General features: G+C 42.6%; 2 protein-coding genes and 1 long non-coding RNA gene across 4 annotated transcripts in view; 2 read left to right on the top strand and 1 right to left on the bottom strand.

Moving 5' to 3' along the window:
- gemin5 (gem (nuclear organelle) associated protein 5) overlaps nt 1–11,851 on the bottom strand; it is a 35,099-nt gene extending 23,248 nt beyond the window's left edge. Inside the window, exons 1-8 of one of the 2 annotated variants that reach the window (XM_028595148.1) lie at nt 11,242–11,851; nt 9,718–9,872; nt 8,705–8,886; nt 6,933–7,084; nt 5,878–5,976; nt 4,271–4,403; nt 2,628–2,793; nt 1,908–2,120 (exon numbers count right to left, since the gene is read on the bottom strand). In XM_028595148.1, coding sequence (XP_028450949.1) covers nt 1,908–2,120; nt 2,628–2,793; nt 4,271–4,403; nt 5,878–5,976; nt 6,933–7,084; nt 8,705–8,886; nt 9,718–9,872; nt 11,242–11,383 — 1,242 coding nt within the window. In that variant the 5' untranslated portion in view covers nt 11,384–11,851. The remainder of the gene's footprint in view (nt 1–1,907; nt 2,121–2,627; nt 2,794–4,270; nt 4,404–5,877; nt 5,977–6,932; nt 7,085–8,704; nt 8,887–9,717; nt 9,873–11,241) is intronic. The other variant, XM_028595147.1, reaches the window with a different exon arrangement.
- On the top strand, nt 11,490–19,244 carry mrpl22 (mitochondrial ribosomal protein L22). The gene is made up of 7 exons (XM_028595149.1): nt 11,490–11,793; nt 11,892–11,934; nt 13,916–14,051; nt 14,294–14,359; nt 17,546–17,623; nt 17,917–17,986; nt 18,678–19,244. Exons 1-7 carry the CDS (start codon nt 11,769–11,771, stop codon nt 18,884–18,886), a joined length of 627 nt encoding a protein of 208 aa, XP_028450950.1. The 5' UTR covers nt 11,490–11,768; the 3' UTR covers nt 18,887–19,244.
- A 1,589-nt stretch (nt 19,245–20,833) lies between these two features.
- LOC114567283 (uncharacterized) lies at nt 20,834–23,140 on the top strand. The gene is made up of 3 exons (XR_003694146.1): nt 20,834–20,951; nt 22,682–22,751; nt 23,074–23,140. It is a non-coding gene; the product is annotated as an uncharacterized LOC114567283 (long non-coding RNA).
- Nucleotides 23,141–23,445: the final 305 nt, after the last annotated feature.

Genomic DNA, 23,445 nt, shown 5'->3' with positions numbered 1-23,445 from the left:
TGTGGCGATGTTGTAGGGTTGACTATTGGTGCTTTCACAAAATATTATAAAACAGTTCTGAGAAATAATCACTAATAATGTGGATACAATGACTAAGTGGGTAAAGGCTGTACTCCGTAGCAGCTTTCTTCAGGATTCATGAAGGCACGGGAGACTTTGAGGTCTTACACACAAGCATGTCTTGATCTCGATGGAGGAGATTAAGGTAGACAGTACCACGATGTGCTAGTCTGCAGTAGTAGTCTGTCCTCCCCAACTCGGAGGTCCTGTGACTTACCTGATGCTCTTATCCCCAGTCCCAACTATCAAGTATGTGATATCTCAAGAGATCAATAGCGCCAAGGAAAAGATGGTCACCGTGAGCATAGTTCTGGGATGCATGAGAAACTATGGCAGGCCCTGGTCCACTGAGCTCCGTAAGGCAAACCTGCCAATGCTCCCGTTTTTCCACGGATCCCTGCCGGTTTGTTATTGCTCCCGGGAGACTCCCGTAATTTGCATGGCCCAAACTCCATAAATAAATAAATAAATAAATAAATCGGACCAATATGTTTGTCTAATGTTGACCAGTTGCCAGATCTTGTATGAAACTCATCCCATTCACACAATCCACACATCACAGACAATTTTCAACCCGTTTGTCAGCTCAACCTGGCAACCTATAACCCAGTTACGCAGTGCATCTCTGCGCAAGCTTCGCGGAAAGTTCAGACCCAGAAAGCGAGCCGATAAAAATGGCAGGTGAAGGCAGTGTTCCCGCAAAGAAATCAAAATATAGCTGTACATTTCAACAGCGTTGGGCGCAACAATTGACATGCATCTTACCCCAGTCATATCGACAACCTCCACGCTTTTTGTAAGTCGTGTCAAATTGATTTTAATGTAGCGCACGGCGGGGGAAATGACATTACCCAGCACGTTAAAACACAGCGGGTCTTACGGTATTAGTTTGAAAACCAAATGTTGGCAGATATGCCATAAGGAGATCCGGTCCAAAAACAAGCATTCACTTATCGTGCAGCTGACAGGGAGGCAAGGAACAGAACAGAACAGGTTTGGATATCAGAGCCTGAATGAATATTATCATCCCCTGTCCTGTAGTCTATATCCTTGACGTTCCACTTCCAGGACTGCTCCGTTGCTGCCAGAAAATCCCCCAGATTTCATTCATTTAAGCCGGATGTCCGTCCCCTTCCTCTTCTATTGTGTTGGCGTTCTAACCTCTGGTGGATTTGTGAGGACTATGGTTAACTGCTCCTCAGATCTCTGCAGGGTAAATCCAGACAGCTAGCTAGACTATCTGTCCAATCGGAGTTTCCTGTTGCACGACTAAAACTACTTTTAAACGTACACACGTTCCACCAAAACAAGTTCCTTCCCGAGGCTATTTTGCAGCGGCACAGCAGCTTTTCTCCGGAGCTAAGCACCGCCCAAGACGATTGTGATTGGTTTAAAGAAATGCCATTAAAACAGAGCACGTTTTTCTCCCATCCCCGAATGCTATGTGGAGTAGCCAGGCCTTCCTCCAGTGCACTTTGGAGGAGGGTCTGGCAAAGCGAGACTACCGGTCCTGTGAACTATGATGATTTGATGTCCAAGTTTTCCCTTTAGTCTCATCGTACCACTACATGGTGTTTCTGGAAATTCTACCACAAAGGCAAATAATAAAACAGCTAGTAAGTCTGGTAAAATGACATCACTTTACTGTAAGCAGCCTTTAAAACCAGGAAAAAAACACTTGTGTTATCACAATATCCAAAATAGAAGACAATATCCAGCCTCGTATGTCGATGTCGATATAATATCGCTATATTGCCCAGCCCTAATCCCCCAGTCAACGACAAAAGTTCACATTTTACGATGACGCACTCACACGCACAGATTTAAAACAACAACAAACGTCTTACCGCCGTGACCTTTGACTTGATGCCCTGCCAGAAGGAGCGCGTGTCGTACTGGTTCTGGGTGGTCAGCGTGTTCCACACCCGGATCATGTTGTCGCCGACGCCCAGCGCCAGACACCCGGCACCCACGGGGGAGAAGGTCAGGGCGTAGACGAAGCCGCCCAGGGTGGGCAGAGTCCAGCAGCAGTCCAGAGAGGCCAGGTCCCAGCATTTTATCTGCAGAGTCAAAAAGTCAAAGTCAGGGCTCTTTGTTTTTTTTGTTTTTTAAATCCACCACCCCCCTCCAATAGGTCAGACGACCCAGCTTCCAATCAAAAAGACCCTTTCGGTGGCAATAAAGAGTGTGGTACACTTCAATACGGCCATCATTAATGGGACATTTCAGTGAAGGAAGAAATATTTAAAATATGTTTTGTTCAGCAGAGTTCCCGATAACCAATTGTGCAACCTGTGTAATCAGTTCACCACCTCACCATCTGCGTCGCCACTTGCCATTGTCTCCAAAATGGGCGTACGCATGGGTCAGAGTTTGCGTGGAGGACTGCATACTCTCCCGTCAAGTTTTTTTCTTTAAGGATCACAACCTTTGCATGGGAAGTGGCGTATGCACAAAACGGGGCTGAAAATGTGCATAAATAAATGAGACCCCTGGTGATGAAAACACGGGCGGGGGGAGGGGAGTCGTCTTTCCAGTTAAGTGTGAGACGAAAGCAGGCGACCCACCTCTCGGTCCATGGAGGTGCTGATGAGCAGCTCTCTGTCGTCCTGCAGGCGGACCGAACTCACGCTGAAGACGATCCGGCTGTGGTTCTGACCCTCCGAGGAAGTCCCAAACAGGGTCCACCTCTGCTTCCCTGTCCGGGTCAGGTCCCACATCACCAACTCACCACTGGGGGGGGGGACACACAAACACACACAAAAGCCAATAAAACTAAATTTATAAATCACTTGCTGTTTATTAGCCAAGACAAATGAGAAAGAGACATGCGGATCCCAGGAGACTATCCCGCTAAAATAAAGGTTGAATGTGCAAACGTTTAAACACTTACCGGCGAGTTGGCTGATCAACTACAATTTGAGAATAATCTTTATGAGCCCCTGCTTGCAACTGCATCACAATACTTACGTATACGTTGACTTTTTCAAAGTCTCTGCAGTGATATTTTCACACTATAACCGGAGGCTACTGTTAAGTCCTGATCGGTGATTCCGCGTCGAATCTACGCCCGTGCGTACTGTACGTAGGTGCGCGTAGATACCAACCCAACCCTACGCCGTAGCCTGACGTGCACCTCTCCGGAAATGGAACTACATGTCGCGGCGACGCAGACCGCCAAAACCGCGATTGGTCCGCCCGGCTGGGTTTTGGAGCGTCATGCTCATTTTCCGGGGTTCCCCTTCTCCGTGAACCACATGAAATAAAAAAGGAGAGAGCTAACTTTTCCTGCTACAGCTTTCCGACCGTGGTCAGAAAGAACAGGGGAGACGCTTTGTTTCTCCCTCGCTACCGCCAGAGTCGGTACTCGCTCCGTCGCCAATCCGGTCGCTCTCTCCCTCGCTCTACCACACGCTCCCCCCCCCCACGCACACACAGATGCCGCCTCCGCTAGGGTCACGTATACAGGCAGGTCCCATCTTGGGAAAACGGTCACGATCAGTCGAACAAAGAACGCTGCGCTTGAGCTACGTTACTGGTTGCACGGCGTTCGACTGGTCGCGACTGTTATCCCAAGATGGCGCCTGCCTGTATACGTGAACACTACTGTCTTTCTAAACTATCGTTTTAATAAACTGTCTGTACACTTATAAAGTTCTCAATGCTTGTGTTTACATGTAGGGACCCTCATTATGCTACCGTGGAAGTGTGGTGCTATTTTGAGCCTTGTGAGTGGTATAGAAATAGCGATTTCTCTTTACTTTACCAGTGCCCCGACAACTAGCGTTATAAGCTAATTAGCGGTTTGCGCTAAAACTGGTCATATCCGATTAGCATGAGAACATATCCCAGAGAACGGTGAACTCTGTACACATGTGTTATTAACCCCTAGGTTCATTTTGCGCCGGGTTTCTCCTTTAAAGAGATACCCTAGAAGGACGCAGACACGCCATTGCACAAGTATAAATCCTCACAAGGGTATTAGCCACTTACTGGGGCTACGGCGTCGGCTCTGCGTCGAGCCTCTGTACAACCGTAAATTTCGCCTTAAGGCAGGAAAGTCGTCACTCAAGGGCTAATAAGTGCAAAGCGACTAGTCACATTTACGTGTCAAATCCAACACTGCTGAAAAAAACGCTACTGAGCTGCGCCGGGGTCACGTTTCCTCGGGCGTGCTCCGATGGCCTGACCGATGGAGCCGCGTGCGTACCCGAAGCAGCTGGACACGAGTTGCGTGGGCCGTCCCTTCGGCCAGTGGACGTGGAGCCAGAGTCTCTCTTTGACGCCGGGGTCGACCGTGGAGCCTCTCTTCTTCAGATAGGGCAGTTTCAGAGTCATCACAGCTGGAGGGGGAGGGGAGGGGGGGGAAGAGCATACAGAGAGGATTATGTGAGATCACCGGAGGTACAGTTAGGTCCGGAAATATTTGGACAGTGACACAATTTTCATAATTTTGGCCCTGTGTGTTAACACAATGGATTTGAAATGAAAGACGGAATTGTAGTGCAGACTTTCAGCTTTATTTTGAGGGTATTTAAGTCAAAATTGGAGGAAGGGTTTAGGAATTACACACATTTAAAAAAAAAGGGACCTAAAGTAATTGAACAATTGAGTCAAAAGCTGTTTCATGAGCACGTATGGGCTATTCCCTCATTTCATCATCAATCAGGCAGATAAAAGCTCTGGAGTTGATTTCAGGTGTGACATTCTCATTTGGAAGCAAATTTGATGTAAATATCCCCAAAATAAAGCTCAAAGTCTGCACCACAATTCCATCTCGATGATTTCATTTCAAATCCAACGTGTTAGCGCACAGGGCCAAAATTATGAAAGTTGTGTCGCTGTCCAAATATTTCCGGACCTAACTGTAAATCTCTCTTGAAAGGACAATGGCAGGGCAACTTTTTTTTCCCTCTGTGGATTTGAGCTGCTTTTTTCTACAGTCTGTAATTACGACATCAATACAGTGACAGGACAGACATCATTTCTGTCAATTTAGGGAGGTGGGTGAATGTGGCCGGGGGGGCAATTGTGTTGTGTATCTGTGTGTGTGTTGTATCAAGCACTTTGAGCTACATTATTATGTCTGAAAAGTGCTAGATAAATTAAAGTCTGAAAAAAAATCAATGAAAGAAATTCTTATAAATGAACAATTTAAAAAAATCGGTCAATATGTTTTGGGGCATTTTATTTCGTAATTGTTTTTCATTTTTGAAGATAGTGTGCAACAGAAAGGTGTCACACATACACACACACACACACACACACACACACACACACACACACACACACACACACACACACACACACACACACACACACACACACACACACACACACACACACACACACACACACACACACACACACACACACACACACACACACACACACACACACACACACACACACACACACACGTTTAGTGAACTGTAGTAGGGCGGGATGTAACAATAGTTGTGCCAGAGACAATAATAATAAAAATTGAAGAAAACTACATAAATAATAAATAAAAACAATACTAGACCAGAATAAAAAAAAAGAATTAAATAATAGTACAATTGTAATCTTTAAATTAACAAATAACATGATTGAATATTAGTGTAACTACATCAGCACTTTTGTCCCATGTAAATTATATTAGTGTTCAATAATATAGGATATAATTAGATGTTGTATGTACGTGAAGAGATGTTTCGGGGCTCCTAAATGACCTGTGGACACCTTGTAAAGCCTTTTCCACGTTGACATGAATAGAGGTCAGGAGGAAGTAAGGAACGAGATCACAGACTCCTGGCCGTTTGCAGAACGTCTCACCTTTCCCCTTCGCCGAGCTCCAGATCCTCACCGTCTGGTCTTTGCTCCCCGACGCCAGGTAGCAGCCGGCCGCGTCTCCTGCAGACACTCCACCGTTTGCTAGGATGATAAAAAAAAAAAAAATAAATAAAAACTCAGGCCTCCCATCTGTCTTTGGTTTAAATGACACAGGTTCAGTGATGTGGAACGCTTCGCCGTCCGATTTCTTTCAAAGCTAGCACTTGTACAATTTAGGAAAGCTGTTAAAAGGTTTGTTTTTGTCTGTGCAACGCTGTCCCTATGGGATGTCTTCGTAAACAACCCATGGAACTCCTAATATTATTTGACCTTTCGTATTTATACTGTTGATTTGATAGCGTGTGTAATTTTGGCATTTTCTTTTTCCTCTTCTCTTTTCTTATCACTGTTTTAGGTTCTTTCTATTGTATTTGGAGTGTGCATTGGAGAGTGCCCACTTTAAGCCCCTCTGAGTTTTTTTTTTTTTTGCATCTAGCCATCAAATGTTGTATTGATTATGTGTATATTAATCTGTGTGAATTCATTAAATAAAAGGTTTACGCCAACTCTACCTCCGCTACAGTAGGCGGTGCTCTGCCAACGCACAGCTGGCTTTTTCTTCCGGGTGGACCTGTGTCAACATTACACCCACCGGCCACTAAATTAGTGAAATTTAACAACTTCATGTTTCATTTACACATTCTTGTCACACGTAGCACAGTGTTCACGCAACGTGTTGGCTCACTTTTACTCATGACATGCTATCCGGCAACAAAGGATTCCATTCACTATGCTAAGCTAAGCTAGTGGCGGCGCTGACGGACTAAGACAATGCGTGCACTGAGACAAAAATGTGTTTGCCCACCTCTATAAATATAGAGGAGACGGTGAATAACCCTATTTCAACAAACGGTGGCGTGTTCCTTTAACCCTAACTTAATCGTTTTTTTAAACTGCGTGTAAACGCACTGATTGAAAAAGAAAAAAAAAGAAAAAATAGCTGTCATGCACCAAACCAATGTAGGCTGCGTAGACAGTGTGTGACGGCCCACTGTTACCTTCGCTGTCCTCCTGTCTGCTGTAGAAGGCGTCCTCGCCGGCCTGGGGAGACCACGCCAGCGAGTGGATCTCGTCCTCGTGTCCTCGGAGACGGTGCGTCACCTCGCCTTTCTTGCTCACGTCGATCAGCACGATCATCCCGTCTTTGTACCTTTGGGCAGAACGACGACAGCACTGTCACAATCCCAAAGCGGCGGGTTTGGTACGGCAGCCAAAAAGGTTGCATTTTGCTTTTTAACACAAGAGTAAAGAAATGTTTTGTGCATTTTCAGATTTGGTATTTTTTTGTTGTTGTTCAAGTGTCTGGATTTCTTTCTACAGGTAAGTACAACTCAACTGTATTTGGTTATTTGTATATAGCACTTTTCATGCAAGCATGCAGCCCAAAGTGCTTCACAAAGCAACATTAAAACACAGATGACAAAAAAAAGATGAAGAAAAACTCAAAATAATGTAATAAATGATATCAAAAACACTGATTAACACTTATGAAGTAATGCTCCAAATTAAACCTAGATGAAATATATGTAGGTCATTGGTTTTTTTTTTTTAAATACAGAGCCAACTTGCCATTCTAAGATCTAAAAAGGCAGTGAGGTCCACAGTTTAGGGGCGTGAAAACAGAATGCACTTTCACTGGTATCTATTTTTTTGGGACAGATCAGGAACATTTGAAAGAAAAGCAGTGGAGGACCTTAGTGCAAATCACCGTGTGATCAGCTGTCTGGCGTTACACGTCGAGGAGGCACGCAGGAAAAACGTTGTGTCACGCACAGAGACGGCGCTCCTGTGTGTGTTGTTGTATTTTGAGAGGCTTGACTACAGTGTGTGTGTCACATAATTGTAAAGGAGCTATGGAGCTAAACATTTTACCGTAATGTAAAATGTTGTAATTTCTCTTTGTAAAAAAACATGGATTTTATGATAAAATTGGTACCTTTTAAGGAATCCAAACAATTCTTCTGTGCAAGGTGCGTAGGACAAAAACAAGGACTTGAAGAAAGAGAAAATCCTGCACACCGCTCTTGCTGCAGCATCACCATTTTATTAAAGTGCTCATATTATGCTTTTTGGCTTTCTCCCTTTTCTTTTATTGTGTTATATATCTTTTTTGTGCACAGCTCTATTGTAGTCCAGCCTTTACTTCAGAGACAAAACGTAGTCTTACCTCGCTACTGTCAGGGCACGCCCTCATACTCTGCTTCTGACTGGCTAGTAGTCCTTACCTAGGTACTGTCAGGGCACTCCCTCATACTCTGCTTCTGACTGGCTAGTAGTCCTTACCTAGGTACTGGCACTCCCTCATACTCTGCTTCTGACTGGCTAGTAGTCCTTACCTAGCTACTGTCAGGGCACGCCCTCAGACTCTGCTTCTGACTGGCTAGTAGTCCTTACATAGCTACTGAGCATATGCGACTCCCAACAAAGATGGAACAGCAGTGAGATGTCTCACTCTGTAGCTAAAACAGAGATCTCAACACACAGGGTGAAAAGAGGAGCTGCAGCAATGTGCAGTACAACAAAAATATGGTGTTTTTTGTAAATTAAACCATGTAAACCTGTTCTGATATAACCTCTAAATACAATTATGAACCTGAAAATTAGCATAATATGAGCACTTTAAAGCTATAGTGCGTGGTTTCTGTCGCCCCCATGAGGAATTCTAAGTAATGACAACAAAACTGTTGCAAGTCGGATTTGAATGTTTGGACTTTGTGTGAAGCGTTGTGATCCGGCAGAGCGGAGTGTGCTCCCTGGGGGCTGGTCTTACCCGACGGCCACAGAGCTCCAGGTGTGGGGGGAGCAGGAGAGGCAGAAGATGGTCCTGGGCTCTGGGAAGAAGCTGGCCGTGTCTCCCGTGTTGTGCCAGTGGCAGACCACGACGCCCTTCTCGTCCCCCGACACCGCCAGGTTCTTATCCAGCGGAGACCAGTGCACCGCCGCCACGGGGCTCTGTGTGGGGAGGGAAAACAACGGGGGGGGGGGAGATGACATCCTGCTGATACTGTACGTCACATTGATTTCACCAGTCAGGCTCAAGTAGAAAAGGTTAAAAAAAAAAATGTAATTGCGATTTTTTTTCAGCCAGATATTGCGATTCCGATTCGATTTGCAATTTTTTTTAAGTATAGCTAATGTTTGTGCAACAGAACACTATGCAACAGATAATACAGGTCATGGAGCATTATAACACGAGACACCATCCAAACTGCTCTATATTCTTATGCAGGGATGAGAACATGGATATGAATTGCAGCAATAAGTGCCAAAACATCCTCCATGCAGGAAAGTAGAGCTGGGCGATACGGAGAAAAATCAAATATCCTGATATTTTTGACCAAATACCTCGATAATTGCTATTGTGGCAATATTGTAGGGCTGACAATTGGTGCGTTCACAAAATATGAACACAATGAGAGCAGATATATTGATATAATGACCATGTGGGTAAAGGCAAATAATAAAACAGTTGGAACAGTCTGGTGTGTTCAGAAAACGACATCACTGTAACGCAGCCTTTAAAACCAGGAAAAGACAACACTTGTGTCATATCAGGATTTTAGGATATCCAAAATTTAAGACGATTTCTAGTTTCATATATGGATATAATATCAATATATTGCCCAGCCCTACAGGAAAGCCACCTACCACGTGTGAATGACATCAGAGCAAGTCGGGATCGAGTCGGACACAAATCTAACCGGCAAGCATTGATTCTGCACAGGCCCAGCTCATCTCGAACGGGCCTAACGGCACGCCGGAACGGGAAAAGTCGACACTCACCTGATGAGCCGCATGCTCCCTTAGGAGCACCTTGTTGTCCGAGTCCCAGAAGCGAACGCTCCCGTCGTTGGAGGAGCTGACGCAGACGTGGCCCTGCCCTGCATGCTGACAGAACGAAAAGCTCGACACAAAGTCTTTATGGCCGACGAGCTCCCCTGAAAAAACACAAAACGGCTTATCAGCGTGCCATCATACAGCAAAGAGGCCACGAAATACTAGGCTGCCTGGATGCCTAGCTGCCAAGTCGTTCTGTAGGAGATTGAGAACGAGACGATGGAGGTGCATCAGGCAAGCGACCACGACGGTTCAGTTTCAGTAGAAATGCTAGCTCAAACATCGAAATCTGCTGCCCAAAAACGACAAAAATCCTTGGCCACATTTGAAATTACATTTCAACATTACATTTCTCATTTGAATTCAAGAGGGCCAATAGTATCATCATGCAATGCCAGATGTGACTGAACTGGCAGCATCCAATAACTCCACATCTAATCTGCGCAAGCATGTTTTTGTAAGGATTTGTGCATTGGTACTTCAAACAAAGTTTTCATGACTAATAGAATAAAACACATAACACTCATTCAATTGTATCGACTAATTGATTAGTTGATTTAAATCGACAGATCTGTAAATCTGAGTTTCTCCGCAAAGAGTCATTCAAAAGCATCACTTTGATTCTTGTGTTAACCAGAGATGTGCTCGTATGTTTCTTGGAAATAAGTCATTCAGCATGAAAAAAAGCATAAAACATGACGGATGGACTAAAGAAATCTAAGTTGACGAAGACCAAAACGACCAATTAGTCTACTAATCGACTAAGAGGGAGCAGCCTTAGTTCCAAAGCTGTTGTCCAGAAGATTGTTCCTCTTTATGTAGACTTTTTTTATTTTCTACCAAAAATGTGACATTTGTGTCGCCTTGTTTGGACCTATTCCTGCCTGCCTTCCTTCTGCTGTCCTACTTTTTACACGTTTCTCACTTTATTTTCAAAGTTATGTTACTGTTTTTTTAAGTTTTTGGTACTATTTTTGACCTATTCTTGCCGTACTTCCTTCTTTCTACCATCTTTTTCCAAGATTTTGACTTTTTTTTTTTTTTTTTTTTTTTTTTTTTTTTTTTTAGTTTTTGTCTCCTTTTTTCATCAGCATTTAAATGTTTTTTTCCAGTTCCAAGGCTGTTGTTTATTAAATCTATCGCTGACAGTGCTGTACTGTTCCTCTTTATATAGACATTAGCTGGTCAGGGGGTACTTGGCTTAAAGAAACAATTCAAAAAGGGGTACATTAATGAAAAAAAGGTTGAGAACCAGTGAACTAGATTGTCCATGTTACCAGATATCTGTTTCTCTTTCAGTACACGACTCCAGGAGCTGTAATCTTCACACCTGAGGGGATGTGATCAACTTGATTTGGGCTAAACATGCGTGTAACATGACGTGTATCCTTCTATATGGGCTTAGTTTAGGGATGAGTACCAGAGTGACCCCCGCACCTCCCTGTGTGTGTATGGCGGCAGCAGACTTACCTACGACCCTGCAGGAGGATGCAGACACATCAATCAGATAGATGATGTTTTTGGCTCCAACGCCCAGTAAACCGCTGCTGTTGACGTCACTGCAGCGCGAGCAGTACCAGTTGGGCGAGGCGGGAAGCGACCTTTCGTGCATGACGCCCTCCGGTCGTTTAAAGTTAATAAAATTTCTAATAAAGTCTGATAAAGCTAAATCAAACTCCACACATGTTACCTGCACTATCGTAGCGACTACACTACCGGCCGTACGGCCAGCGTGGTGTCGTAAGTCCTACCGTTGCCCAGTACGGAATCCTAGTTGGGTCAAACCATGTCAAGTTTGCTTTTTTCCCCAAAGCAAAATTGTCTTTTTCCACCACTATCTTATACTATTACTTGTAAGACAACTTACAAATAAAAACCTATAACCAATCGTAATAGGTCGTATACGCAGTGAAGACTACAAACGGGTAAACACTTTTCGCTCTTCTTACTGTAAACATCACTACCGTCAGCGAACACTAGCGTCGTAAAAATGCAACATGGCGACCGCAATGACAGGACGTGGTAAGAGAAATGCAGCCCAATTAACTACACATTTGCCATGTTATAACATTTATTGTGTCTGCCGACGATGTTTTAACTGATTCGTACTTGTTTTTCAGGCATGGCCTTTATTAGGAATATCTCTGGGGTGTTGAGCTCGAGGTAAGAAAGTTACATTGATGTCAGTAGAATCCCAACTGTCTCTGCAGAAGGACAAACGTCTGTGGGCTGCTTTAATTCATATATATCTATGGCTTTAAGTAACGTAAGCTAAGCTAAGCTAAGCACGGTGGAAACCACTTGATTTGAATTAGAAAGAATTTTGGAGACAACAAATTGTTGGCCAGTAACTTCAAAGTTAGGAAATACAGATCTGCAGTGTGACTTTGCTGTAAATGGTGTCAGTTTCTGAGCCATTTATAATGGATGTCTAATTAGGGCTGCACGATATGAGGAAAATGTTCGATATGCGATAATAATGTTGTTGAATATCGCGAAAACGATATCACCCGCGATACATAAACAGATGTTAAAACATGCTCAGTTCTGCCTTTCTGCTGCTTGCAACAAATTGCTTGTTGAATTAAAAATCAAATAAAAGTAAAATAATTTTTAACATTGTTTTATGGACAAATTAAACGTTACATTGAATATAAAAGTGACACTAAAACAAGAATGACAGTGCCATTTTAAAGTGCAGTTTTCTTCTGATATTTTCTTTCAACTAATACAAAAATCAGTTTAGCCTTTCGCAACGTGTGTATTGTGCCAGTTGCGATGACGATAAAAAAAAGACGATATATTGTGCAGCCCTAATGTCTGTGTAAGTGGTGACTCTTTATTTTATTTATTAACCCATGTAACGTTAATACTAACTCGTTTTATCGTAAAGAAAAGTCCAAATCCATGTATTTGTCGTCTACAGAAATGCGTTGGCCAATAGCTAAACAGACTGTGTAGCCTAATTTGTTTGTGGTATGACATGGTTACAAAGCTCAGTTTACAATGTATTTACATTTGTTTTATTCAGTCTACTTCTCAGGGACAGTGCACACACTAAAAAGCATTACTGTAAATTAGCCATGAGGCTAGTTTTCATCCGTAACCTCTGGCCAGGTGTAAGGTTGGCAGCCTAAAATCAAGAAACCGAAGCACTACAGGTCTATGTTGTTAATGACAAAACTAGAGATGCACCGATTACAACTTTCTAGGCCGATTCTGATTTCCGATTTTCTTTGAGTTAGGCCAGCCGATGCCGATTCTATTTTCATTTTTTCTAACCACTTTACAGCACACACAAATATTTATTTTCTGTCTTTTCTTTAATAGAACATGTGTTGAGATAGACAGATAATGGATCACTATAAAATATAACTATATAAATTACTCCTGGTGTGGGACATTCACACACATCTAAAGAGCAATGTTGGAACCATTTCCTTCTTTTCACATCTAATAACCATCTACAAAAAAAATGTGATTTTGGTTTTTGGTGTCGTCTCTCCACGCCCTACTTTTTCCTTGCAGGTGTTGCATATTGCAAACTTGTTATCTTCTGCACACACGCTGAAGAATTCCCAAACAGCTGACATGTTGCAGGTTAATCCACGAGGTTCCCTACATGTGCGAGAATAGCGCCAAGACGCGCTTCACGCGGAAAAGTTGAGAGAAAGGAGAAAGAGAGAGTGCTGTGGCGTCCGGGTGTGCGTGCATCCTTGAGAACTGTAACTGTAACTTCTGTTGTCAGTTAATTGTAGGGTTAACCGGCATGAAATCGGCATACATCAGACTGACCTGCCGGTCACCGGTCATGGCCAAGCACGTGAAAACCGGCCAATTCTGGTCACCGGCCGCTCTATCGGTGCATCTCTAGACAAAACCACATGATTAGCGACTAGTCGACTTCAAGCTCAAAATGTCATTGTGGAAGAAGTATAGTCGACTAGTCTGTGCAACCCTTACTGTACAGTGATTCAATTGATGGGAGAGGGGGCCTATTACTTTGGATGATCTGTTTACAATCGGACTCAGTTGTATGTGTGTGTGTGTGTCTGGAGTGTCTGAGCTGGTTTGGAACACACATAAAATTTAATGTCTTTTTTTTTTTTTTTTTTTTTTTTTCCTTTCTTAAACGTGTCTCCAGGTTGCAGGTTTTGGGTGGCTGTCCCCAGCAGCTCTCATGTCTCCACACCAGCACTTCACTGGAATCAAAGGACTGGGAGAGGAGGAACCGGAAGGTGTTTCCACCTCAGCTACCGGGTGATATCCGCAGACCAGCAGTAAGTCTTTCGCTCGGCCGATAACACGAAGTGCGGAGTGAGAGGATGTCCCGTTCAGGTGTCTGACCTGACTTTAAAAATGACAGTGTAATACTTGAGAGTTTCTTTGGATTTGCTAACCACAGATGGACATAAAAAAAAAAAAAGGTTACGCACTAAAGCTTTAAACTGAGCAGAAGTTTGCTCTTGTCTTTTAAAAAAAAAAAAAAAAACATCATCTGAATACTTTGTTTTATTTGCAGGAGATCCATCACAGCAGGAGGCAGATTAAGTACAGCAAAGACAAGATGTGGTACCTGGCCAAAATGGTGAGACCCACCGCGGGGGGAATTCCTGGATTGCTTTTCCACTTTAGCGAGTTACAGTATTTTGCACCAATCACCTCAGTCAAACACTCAAAGCTGACGTTTCAAACAGGCGTTGACAGAGGTGCCCGTTGATGATAATCAGCCAATAAAAGATTTTAGGGTAAAATAGCGGTAGCGATGAATCTGCTCTTGTTAGGTAGCAGGAATCTTTTAAAAGGCTGCCAACAGACCCTCCGGTTGTCTTCGGGTCAAATTTGACCCATTTTCAAAAAAGTTTCTACATCCCAAATTTGAGTTTCTTTCAACCAAATTGTCAAAGAAAACAACGTGGATGGTTCCATACAACACTCCTCACAAGTACGTACACTCTTCATTGAATTTAGGTTTTTATTCAATTTTATAGCATTTTTTCAATTGCTTCAAAAAAATAAAATAAGACAAAAGAACGTTGAAAATAAATGACAAAAATGTCAGAAAAAGCTTCAACAATTGGAGGAAAAAAATGGACATAAACATCAGAAAAAGTGACAAAAAACTTGGAAAAAGGTGAAGAAAAAAAAAAGTGTCGATAACAAACGAAAAAAGAAAGAAACGTTGAAAAAAAGTTTTAATTTTAACGATGGGAAGACAACACAAGGGTTAAAGAAATGGGATGGAAAGTCAGGCCCTTGTCCAAGGACCAAGCCATTAGTTTATTCAGGAATATTTTGTAACTATCCTTAACACTGTGAGAGAAACCTGCGTGAAGCTGGCCCCATATAAAGCCCATGAGAACCGTGGAGAGTCAACCCACAGCCGCTCCGCTGCCCTGCTGAAAATGTGAAGCACAAACGCTTAATGTCGGATAACGTCCATAATAATTGGATTTCGGGTTAGATGTCCCTGGCCAGAAAATGTGAAGATTAATTACTTAAAACCCTTAACAGCACAAACAATCATTTTTCGATGAACGAATAGCAGTGTTTTTAATAAAGTTTGGATGACATTGGGGGCCCGCTTCATGCAGGTGTGAGAGAAGGCATTTTTTTAAACGTTTGCACTATTTAGTCATGATCTACTGCACTTAATTGATGGAAGAAAAATATCTATATGTTAGGGGTGGGAATCACCAGAGGTACCACGATACGATATTATCACGATACTTAGGTCACGATACGATATTATTGCGATTTTAAACATATTGCGATATTCTGCAATATATTGCAATTTATTACCTTTTTTCCAACTTCATTATTATGTCCCCAAAGGAAAACTTTGTCAACATCTGTTTGTTCATCTCACATGAATTTTATTGCTGTAAAATGTGACTGTCAAGCTGACTAACTAACCAGCACTTTAATGAATATGTTATAAATGTTGTATACACCTGGCAAACTGAACTGTTTGCATTTTTAATTAAGGTGGACTAGACTGTAATACCAACAGGTATGCACTGCTGTGCTACTACAGGTATTTTTTACAATTAAAATGAGTACAAAAACGGCGCGCGACGGAGTCACGTGCACCTCGGTTCCGGTGTTTTTAGCAAGTGACAAAATCCTTCATTTTCCACAACGTTGTATGGACGCAGGTCTTTGCACATGAAGTAGGCGATGGCTTGAGTTATTTTCTTAGCTCGCTCTGAATTGGGAGGTAGCTTTGTCAAGCTAAGTGTGTCCAGTGTTGGTTGGTTTTTCGGCGGAGCTGGTTTAGCATTAGCTTTACCGTCCTCGGCTAACGCTAACTCTGGATGGTGGCGTGTGAGATGATCCCTCATGTTTGTGGTATTCCCTGAGTATTTTATTTGCATACGACACTCCTTGCAAATCCCATGTCTCATGTCCATCTCAGTTGTCCCCTCCTTGTTAAAAAATCCGAAAAAAGTCCAAACACTTGATTTAAACGCAGATGGTGCATTTCTGATTTCTTTCTCTGACGCTGCCATGTTTATTTTATCTACATCCTCCTGCACGCTGACAGTCACCCCGCTGACCTCACCAGAAAACAAACAGCGCCATCTGGTGGACTGAATAAGCAATTTATTTCATTATTATACTACCAAAAAGTTAAATTCTGATGTGCAATTTAAATAATAAAAGATCGATACTTGGCGCCTGTGTATCGATACAGTATTGCCACGAGAAATATCGCGATACTATGCTGTATCGATTTTTTCCCCCACCCCTACTATATGTATATGGTTATTGTCTGGCACCCATGTTCCAGAATTTCACACTTGGTGTTATTAAAACACCAAAAAGTTAATACTTCTCCATGGCTGTAAACGGGGTTCAAAATGAACTTTTTCATCCACCTGCCAAATGACTAACCTGACTCCGCCAGATGGATTGCTTCACATTTGCTCGGCTTATCCATCTGGGAACTTTCCGTTGGAGAACTTTTGGGAAGGGGCGGAAATACTGCTTAGCTGATTGGATAAACCATCTGTCTATCACCTATGTTGGCGATAGACGGGCCAAATCAACCAATCAGATCCACGAAGCGTATGAAAATACAACCACAAGCCCGCCCCTGCTGCTGCAGGCAAAGCATAGCTCGTTAGCTCAGCAAGCAAGCAGCATGTCGGTAAAGGATATTTGCCGTTTGCGTAACGAGAATTTAGGAATAAAAGACACCATTTCAGGTTCCCGGACCGCGGTCTGAAAATACTGGTTAGCTGATTGGATAAACCATCTGTCTATCACCATCTAACCCACCTCAAAACCAATGCTGATTGGCCCGGTCGTTTGGGGAGCAGCTTCAAATTTTCTCTATCTCAAGATGCCAGACTGATCTGCGAGTGGAAAACTGGAGTTCGCGAGATCAGGACGGTCTCACGAGGCTACCAAACGGCTAGTAAAGGCTCAAATTTGGCCAGCCACTCCATAAAATGCCATAAAAATGTTTTTTTTTTCTGGCAGGTGAGTGAAACGACTTTGCCGGCCACTTACATTTTTGACCAGCATTTGGCTGGTAATTGGTGCTAATAACCTCACCTGTAAAACCTTTAAGTCCTTGTTAATCTGATCTGCAGCATCCGGCCTTTTTTTTTTCGGTTTGTTTTCTTCATAGAGCCACTGTGGTCACGGTTGACGCAAGCACGGTGCTGCTTCCTCAGGGCAGCGCGACGCCCCGCTGTCCCTAACAGCTGTGGAGGAAACCGTTCATTTTTGTTGTTTTCATCTCGCCGTTTGTTCTCCTTCACAGATCCGAAGGATGAGCATCGACGAAGCCATTGCACAGCTGCAGTTCAGTGACAAGAAAGGGGCGAAGATCATGAAAGAGGTTCGAAAGCTGCATGTTCACCCTTCATTACTCTGTGTGTGTGTGTGTGTGTGTGTCTGTGTCTGTCAACAAGTTAAAATGCCAATTAAAACCCATGAAATCAGATAAAAAACAGACAAAGGAAAAGACTTCCAGTATGATTAAAATGTCTACTGTGACCGATCAGGTTTTATTCATTGAGCTTTTGTGCATTCATGCGTTAGTCGGCCATGTTTGTCCCCCATCACACCCACCCACGCACACGAGAAGTTTATTTATGGATGTCACAGCTCTGTGTTTGTCCGTTTGTTCAGGTTCTCGAGGAAGCTCAGGAGATGGCGGTCAAAAATCACAACGTCGAGTACAGATCCAACCTGTATGTAGGTAAGGGTCACTGTGGGAACAAACTGCACATTATTAACACGACGTGACCTAGTTGAGTCTGCTCTTTAAATGTTGATTTTGTTGTTGTTGTTTTTTTTTCAAAGACTTAGACTTTAGATATTTAAGGGGTTAAAAAAGCAGCAGATTTCTTTTTGAGTTGAGATGGTGTGCACTGCAGTGTGAGTCATTGATGTGGAGCCGCAGATGTTATTACAGCTAAGCCGAAACTCAGCGCCATCTTTATTTGGATGAGTTTCCATTCAGAAGCCCCTCTACACAAAATTCAATCTGTAATCAAGTACTATCTCTGTCTGTCTGTCTCTGTCTCTCTCTCTGCCTCTCTCTGTCCCTGTCTCTCTCTGTCTCTCTCTCTGCCTCTCTCTGTCCCTGTCTTTCTCTCTCTGCCTCTGTCTCTCTCTCTCTGTCTGTCTGTCTGTCACGGTCTCTCTCTGTCTATCTCTGTGTCTCTCCCTCTGTCTTTCTGCCTCTCTCTGTCTGTCTCTGTCTCTCTCTCTCTCTCTGCCTCTCTGTCCCTGTCTTTCTCTCTCTCTCTCTCTGCCTCTGTCTCTCTCTCTCTGTCTGTCTGTCTGTCACGGTCTCTCTCTGTCTATCTCTGTGTCTCTCTCTCTCTCTATCTCTCTCTCTCTCTCTCTCATATCACACCGTCCCCGCCCGTCTCCCCTTCCTGCAGCCGAGTCCCACTCCGGCAAAGGGAAGTACCTGAAGCGCATCCGTTACCACGGCCGCGGGATGTTTGGCATCATGGACAAAGTTTACTGTCACTACTTTGTCAAGCTGGTAGAGGGCTCGCCGCCCAAAACGGAGGAGAAGACCAGCTTTGACCAGGCCAAGGAGTACGTCCAGAACCTGAAGAACCGAACCATCATCCACAGCCTGTAGACCGTGTGTGTGTGTGTGTGTGTGTGCCTGTGCGTGAGAGTGTGTGAGAGATTTCACATTTATAAATAAACAAATGACCGACTGGATAATGAGTCCCTTTATAGCTTTGTTCATTTTTTTGATATTTTCACTGTCTTGTACATTATTTTAAAATAATATTAACCACGGCCAGTGATGAAGTTTTGAATAAAGTGATGATAACTTCAGAAAGTCCAACAGTGTTTAATAAAGGGCAGTTACTTATGTCTTTTATGTCAATAAAAATCTAATTGTATCTGTCGAAGACCTTGCATAGAATGTGTTTAAGTTAAATCTCTGCCTCCCTGGGATGCATTAAACATAATCTTGTACAATCTGACTAAGAGATCTTTACTGCTTGTTATTCAGCAAAAGCATACTTTTTTTTTTAATTAAATTGTTTTTATCAAAGCTTTCATATGAAATCATTTTTAACTCCGGTAGCAATTAAACTAAAAACAGTTTAAAGGGTAACTACTGTTTTTTTTCAACCTGGACCCTATGTTCCTGTGTTTTTGTGTCTAAGTGACTGAAGGGGAACACCAATCTTTGACATAGGTCCAGTATTAAGCGAGATTGCTGCAGTCTGCAGTAGAGAAACAAGCTACAATGTAAGTTAATAGGGACATTATCCAGCTTCACAAAAGTGCTCGTTTTGCCACTGACATTCTCAGATTATTATTCTAAGTGTCTGTCAACATTATGGAAAGGATCCTTTCAGATATAGACCTTTAAAACCTCTTTGAGACCTTTCTGTTCAACCAGAAAGCTCTGAAGTCGCTAGCGCTAAACCCACCAGACTCCATTTAGAAAAGCAATACTTTTAGCGTGTTTAGAGGCAACATATTTTCTCATGTAACTCTGTAAACTGTGTGTTTATTTCAACCAAAACTAGAGTTGTGATGGTTGGAGAAGTGGGAAGATGACCCCAAACGGCGTTTCATAGTTTTATTTTGTTTCTGTCGACTTTAAATGAAGTGTATTTTACGATGCTAAAATTGTTTATTTACACGGAGTCTGGTGGGTTTAACGAACGCAATTTCACTGATGTTTTTATGTTTAAAAAAAGGATCTTACTCTTTAAGAGAAAGGTCGACATCCTTTCCATAATGTTGTCAGACACTTTGAATATTAATCTGAGACTGTCAGTGGCAAAACAAGCACTTTTGCGAAGGTTAACAAGCTGGAAAATTGCTCTATTAAAAGGTATAGTGGAGGATTTTCCGCCCTCTGTACTTTTTGAAAAAATGCACATGCGCAACACTCTGCCTGCTCCCAAGAGGGAACGCCTATTAAACGTGTGCACGAGAGTGCACTGTTTACAAGTTGCTGTCGGCATGGCTCATAAAAAGCCTACTTTCCAAAAAAAGATTTGCACTTTTTCACAAATTGAGATGTTTACCGTGTGTGCGCGTGACTTGTGCCTGGGCTAGCATCGCTAATAGCTTATATCAACTTTTACTAGCAGTGATTTTAAATGGATTTCTCCAAATAGCATGCCAAACTTTACCTGTGGAGTAGAAACTTCACGACTGAGGCATCAGTGGGAAGCTCAACCTGTGCTTTTAGCGCACGCCAGCGTGTGAAATATTCTCCCAAAAGCTTCAGTGCTTCAATGAATGGCTGAAACCGTAGCTCAAGCTCACCCCACATACACACCGATATACACCTGAAAGCTAGGGACGTGCACGTAGGACGGCCTTACGTAAACATATCACCAGAATGATTGACAACTAGGAGGACCAATAGTCTTGATGATCCACCCGGAAAAAGAAAATCCTCCACTATACACTGTTAATTATTACAGTGATTTCACAATATTTAACAGTATTATTTCACAATAAAATATTGTATTCAGACTTTTACTGTGAAATAAATGTAAGACTGTATGTTCTCTATCACAGTACAGCATCTTATTGTGAAATTTGAATTGCACTTGAAACGCACTGCATTGTGGGGCGATTTCGTCAGAAGCCAAACTCACTGGATTCTGGATTTTGTCACAGACGTCACAGACGATCAGGAGAGATACACGACCAGATACGAGGTACGTCAAGTTGAAGGCAAAAAGTCAATAAGTAAAAGAAGGCAATAGAGTTATATGGTAGATTGTAATTCACGGTGCTTTTAATAGGTATTCTGAAGAATTCTTTTGCTTTTTGGTTTAACTTTTAACGTTAGTGGACTGACTTTCATGCTGGTTAGCTAGCTAGCTATCAGACTCTGTCACCACATTTTCAGGCTCAGTCATATATTTATTTATTAAGCTGACACTTTTATCCAGAACGACATACTAACAGTCCCCTGGACTTGAGCAACGGAGGGCTATATATATAGCTAGCTTACTAGCTAGCTAGCTAGCTATAACGTTAGCTAGCTAGCTACAACGTTAGCTAGTTAGCAGACCTCCACCGTTCTCAGACTCCCTCATTGTGGTGAAATAGCAGGTTGCCCATTGTCCGTTCAGTGTACCTGTAACGTTAATATAATTTTACTTCGGATACCAGTACCTTTTTCTCGTTTTATCAGACATTATCTACTTATCTACCAAAATCCTCCGTTTTTTTCTGCCATTATTTTTTTTTTTTCGCGCTTTTTTTTTTTTTTTTTTTTTTTTTAAGCTCAGCATGTTTCATACTCCTGCTAGCCAGTTCATTTAAATCCTTTCCCCCGCCATTTTGTGAACAATGTTTCACTGTAAATTTAGTTTGTGTGAGCATGTGTCTGAGACGGTTAGTCAGTTTATTCACCACACAAAGCTGCACAGTAACACTCCCAATTATCAGTATCAGTGTGGTGTTCCTGACTGTACTTGTATGTACAGCAAAGTGATTGTTTTAAAAACTCATATATATAGAGACCACAAAGCTACAGGATCTTCCCAGTGGCATTTCAAGCCAACTGGCACACTCTTAAAGTGTGTGTCTCAGCCCTGTGCATTCAAGTGTGGCACTATAACTTCCCTTGTAAAGCATTTGAAGGCACATTTACAAGAAGGGTTGGAAATCAAATGCCCATTTAGAGGCTGCAACTGCAGCTTTACAATTGCTTCCAGTTTTGCCTCACATGTTTCCAGGAAGCATACAAGTGGAGGTGTAGAGGATCTAGATGATTCGGTACTAGAAAAGTCTGTTCCCACAGAGCCTTTGGGTCAGCCTGAGCCTGGTCAGTCATGTTCAGACATTTCAGAGGAACAACATGAGCTAGAAGTGCCATTTGCTGTGGATGATGCCCTCTTTTTACACAACCTTACACTTCTTTACTTGAAATTACAAGCTAAGCTATTGTTACCAGCGAGTACCATTCAAACAATAATTGACGACTTCCAAAATGCCCATGAAATTGGTCTCTTACATTCACTTAACATTCTGAGTAAAAATTAAAGGTACATGGAATTCCTGAGGCCACAATAAGCAACATAATTGAAGAACTATACAAAGGGGATCTACTCAGGCTTTATAACAGGGCGCTCTGAGCACAGATGTAAAGAGGAAGGAGGCTTTTAAAACGGGTTTCAACTACGTTGATCCTGTGCCTTTATTTTTGGGAAATGATGAAAACGACAGAGTGCTTTGCCCAGTATGTACCTATAAGGGAAACATTGGCTGCACTTTTCAAAAGTGAGTCTTTTCAAGAGCAGTACGCTTTGACACGTTTGCAACCCAGTGCTGATAATGTCTATCAGGATGTTAGGGATGGAGAAGGAATTCAGAGTAATCGATTGTTGACAGCTGAGCCTTCATCATAAATATGTTACAGTTAAGGTTTATTTTACAGCCGTGTGCCACAGCCGCTGATGTGCAGAGAACAGTGATGCTACCGAGCACCCCCTGCTTGATTATCCAAGGTACTATTTATATCTGGACTTCATATTCAAATTTTCTAGCACAATGTTTCCTTTAGGATTTTTTTTTTTTTTTTTTACTGTAGTAGTTGTATACAGTCAATGGCTTTAGAGATTTTCAGAATTATCCCGCATTCAAGGGGTCGGGTAGCAAAGCATGTTCTGTAGCTTGAGCTGTTTGAGAGACTAAATCAGTAGATCTTGTTAGATAATATATCAGTAACAAGTGGGTTCACAGTTTAAAGGCAGTGTTGCTAGATATCAAAATCAGAAACATTCTTCTCTTGTTCATTCAACATTCCACTTCTATATCTGTTCATTTTAGGTGACCTGATGAAGCCAAAGACTTGGATGCTATCCACTGAAGGCCAAGTGGTGATGGGGCCAGACGCGACAGCTTCATCAATGGGATAGCAGCCGTTTTTGCAAGCTATTACAACTTTAATCTGCAGTATCCTGAGGACGGCTCATGTACTCTGGAGTTTATTCAAAGGTATTGAAAAACTCAAATGTACATTACACACACACACACACTTATATACACACGCCTACAACAACACGGTAAGGGTCTGGATGCGCTGCACCCCAAGGGGGTAAGCTTACCCTCAGAACTCGAACCTCCTATGGCGCCATTTTGATGCTACAAAACGATCACCTCCCGTTAGCATTCCATTGACTCAAATTAATATAGCAATAA

The sequence above is a fragment of the Perca flavescens genome, chromosome 13, assembly GCF_004354835.1.
Source record: "Perca flavescens isolate YP-PL-M2 chromosome 13, PFLA_1.0, whole genome shotgun sequence".
NCBI lineage: Eukaryota > Metazoa > Chordata > Actinopteri > Perciformes > Percidae > Perca > Perca flavescens.
This window is presented reverse-complemented; position numbering and strand designations above follow the sequence as displayed.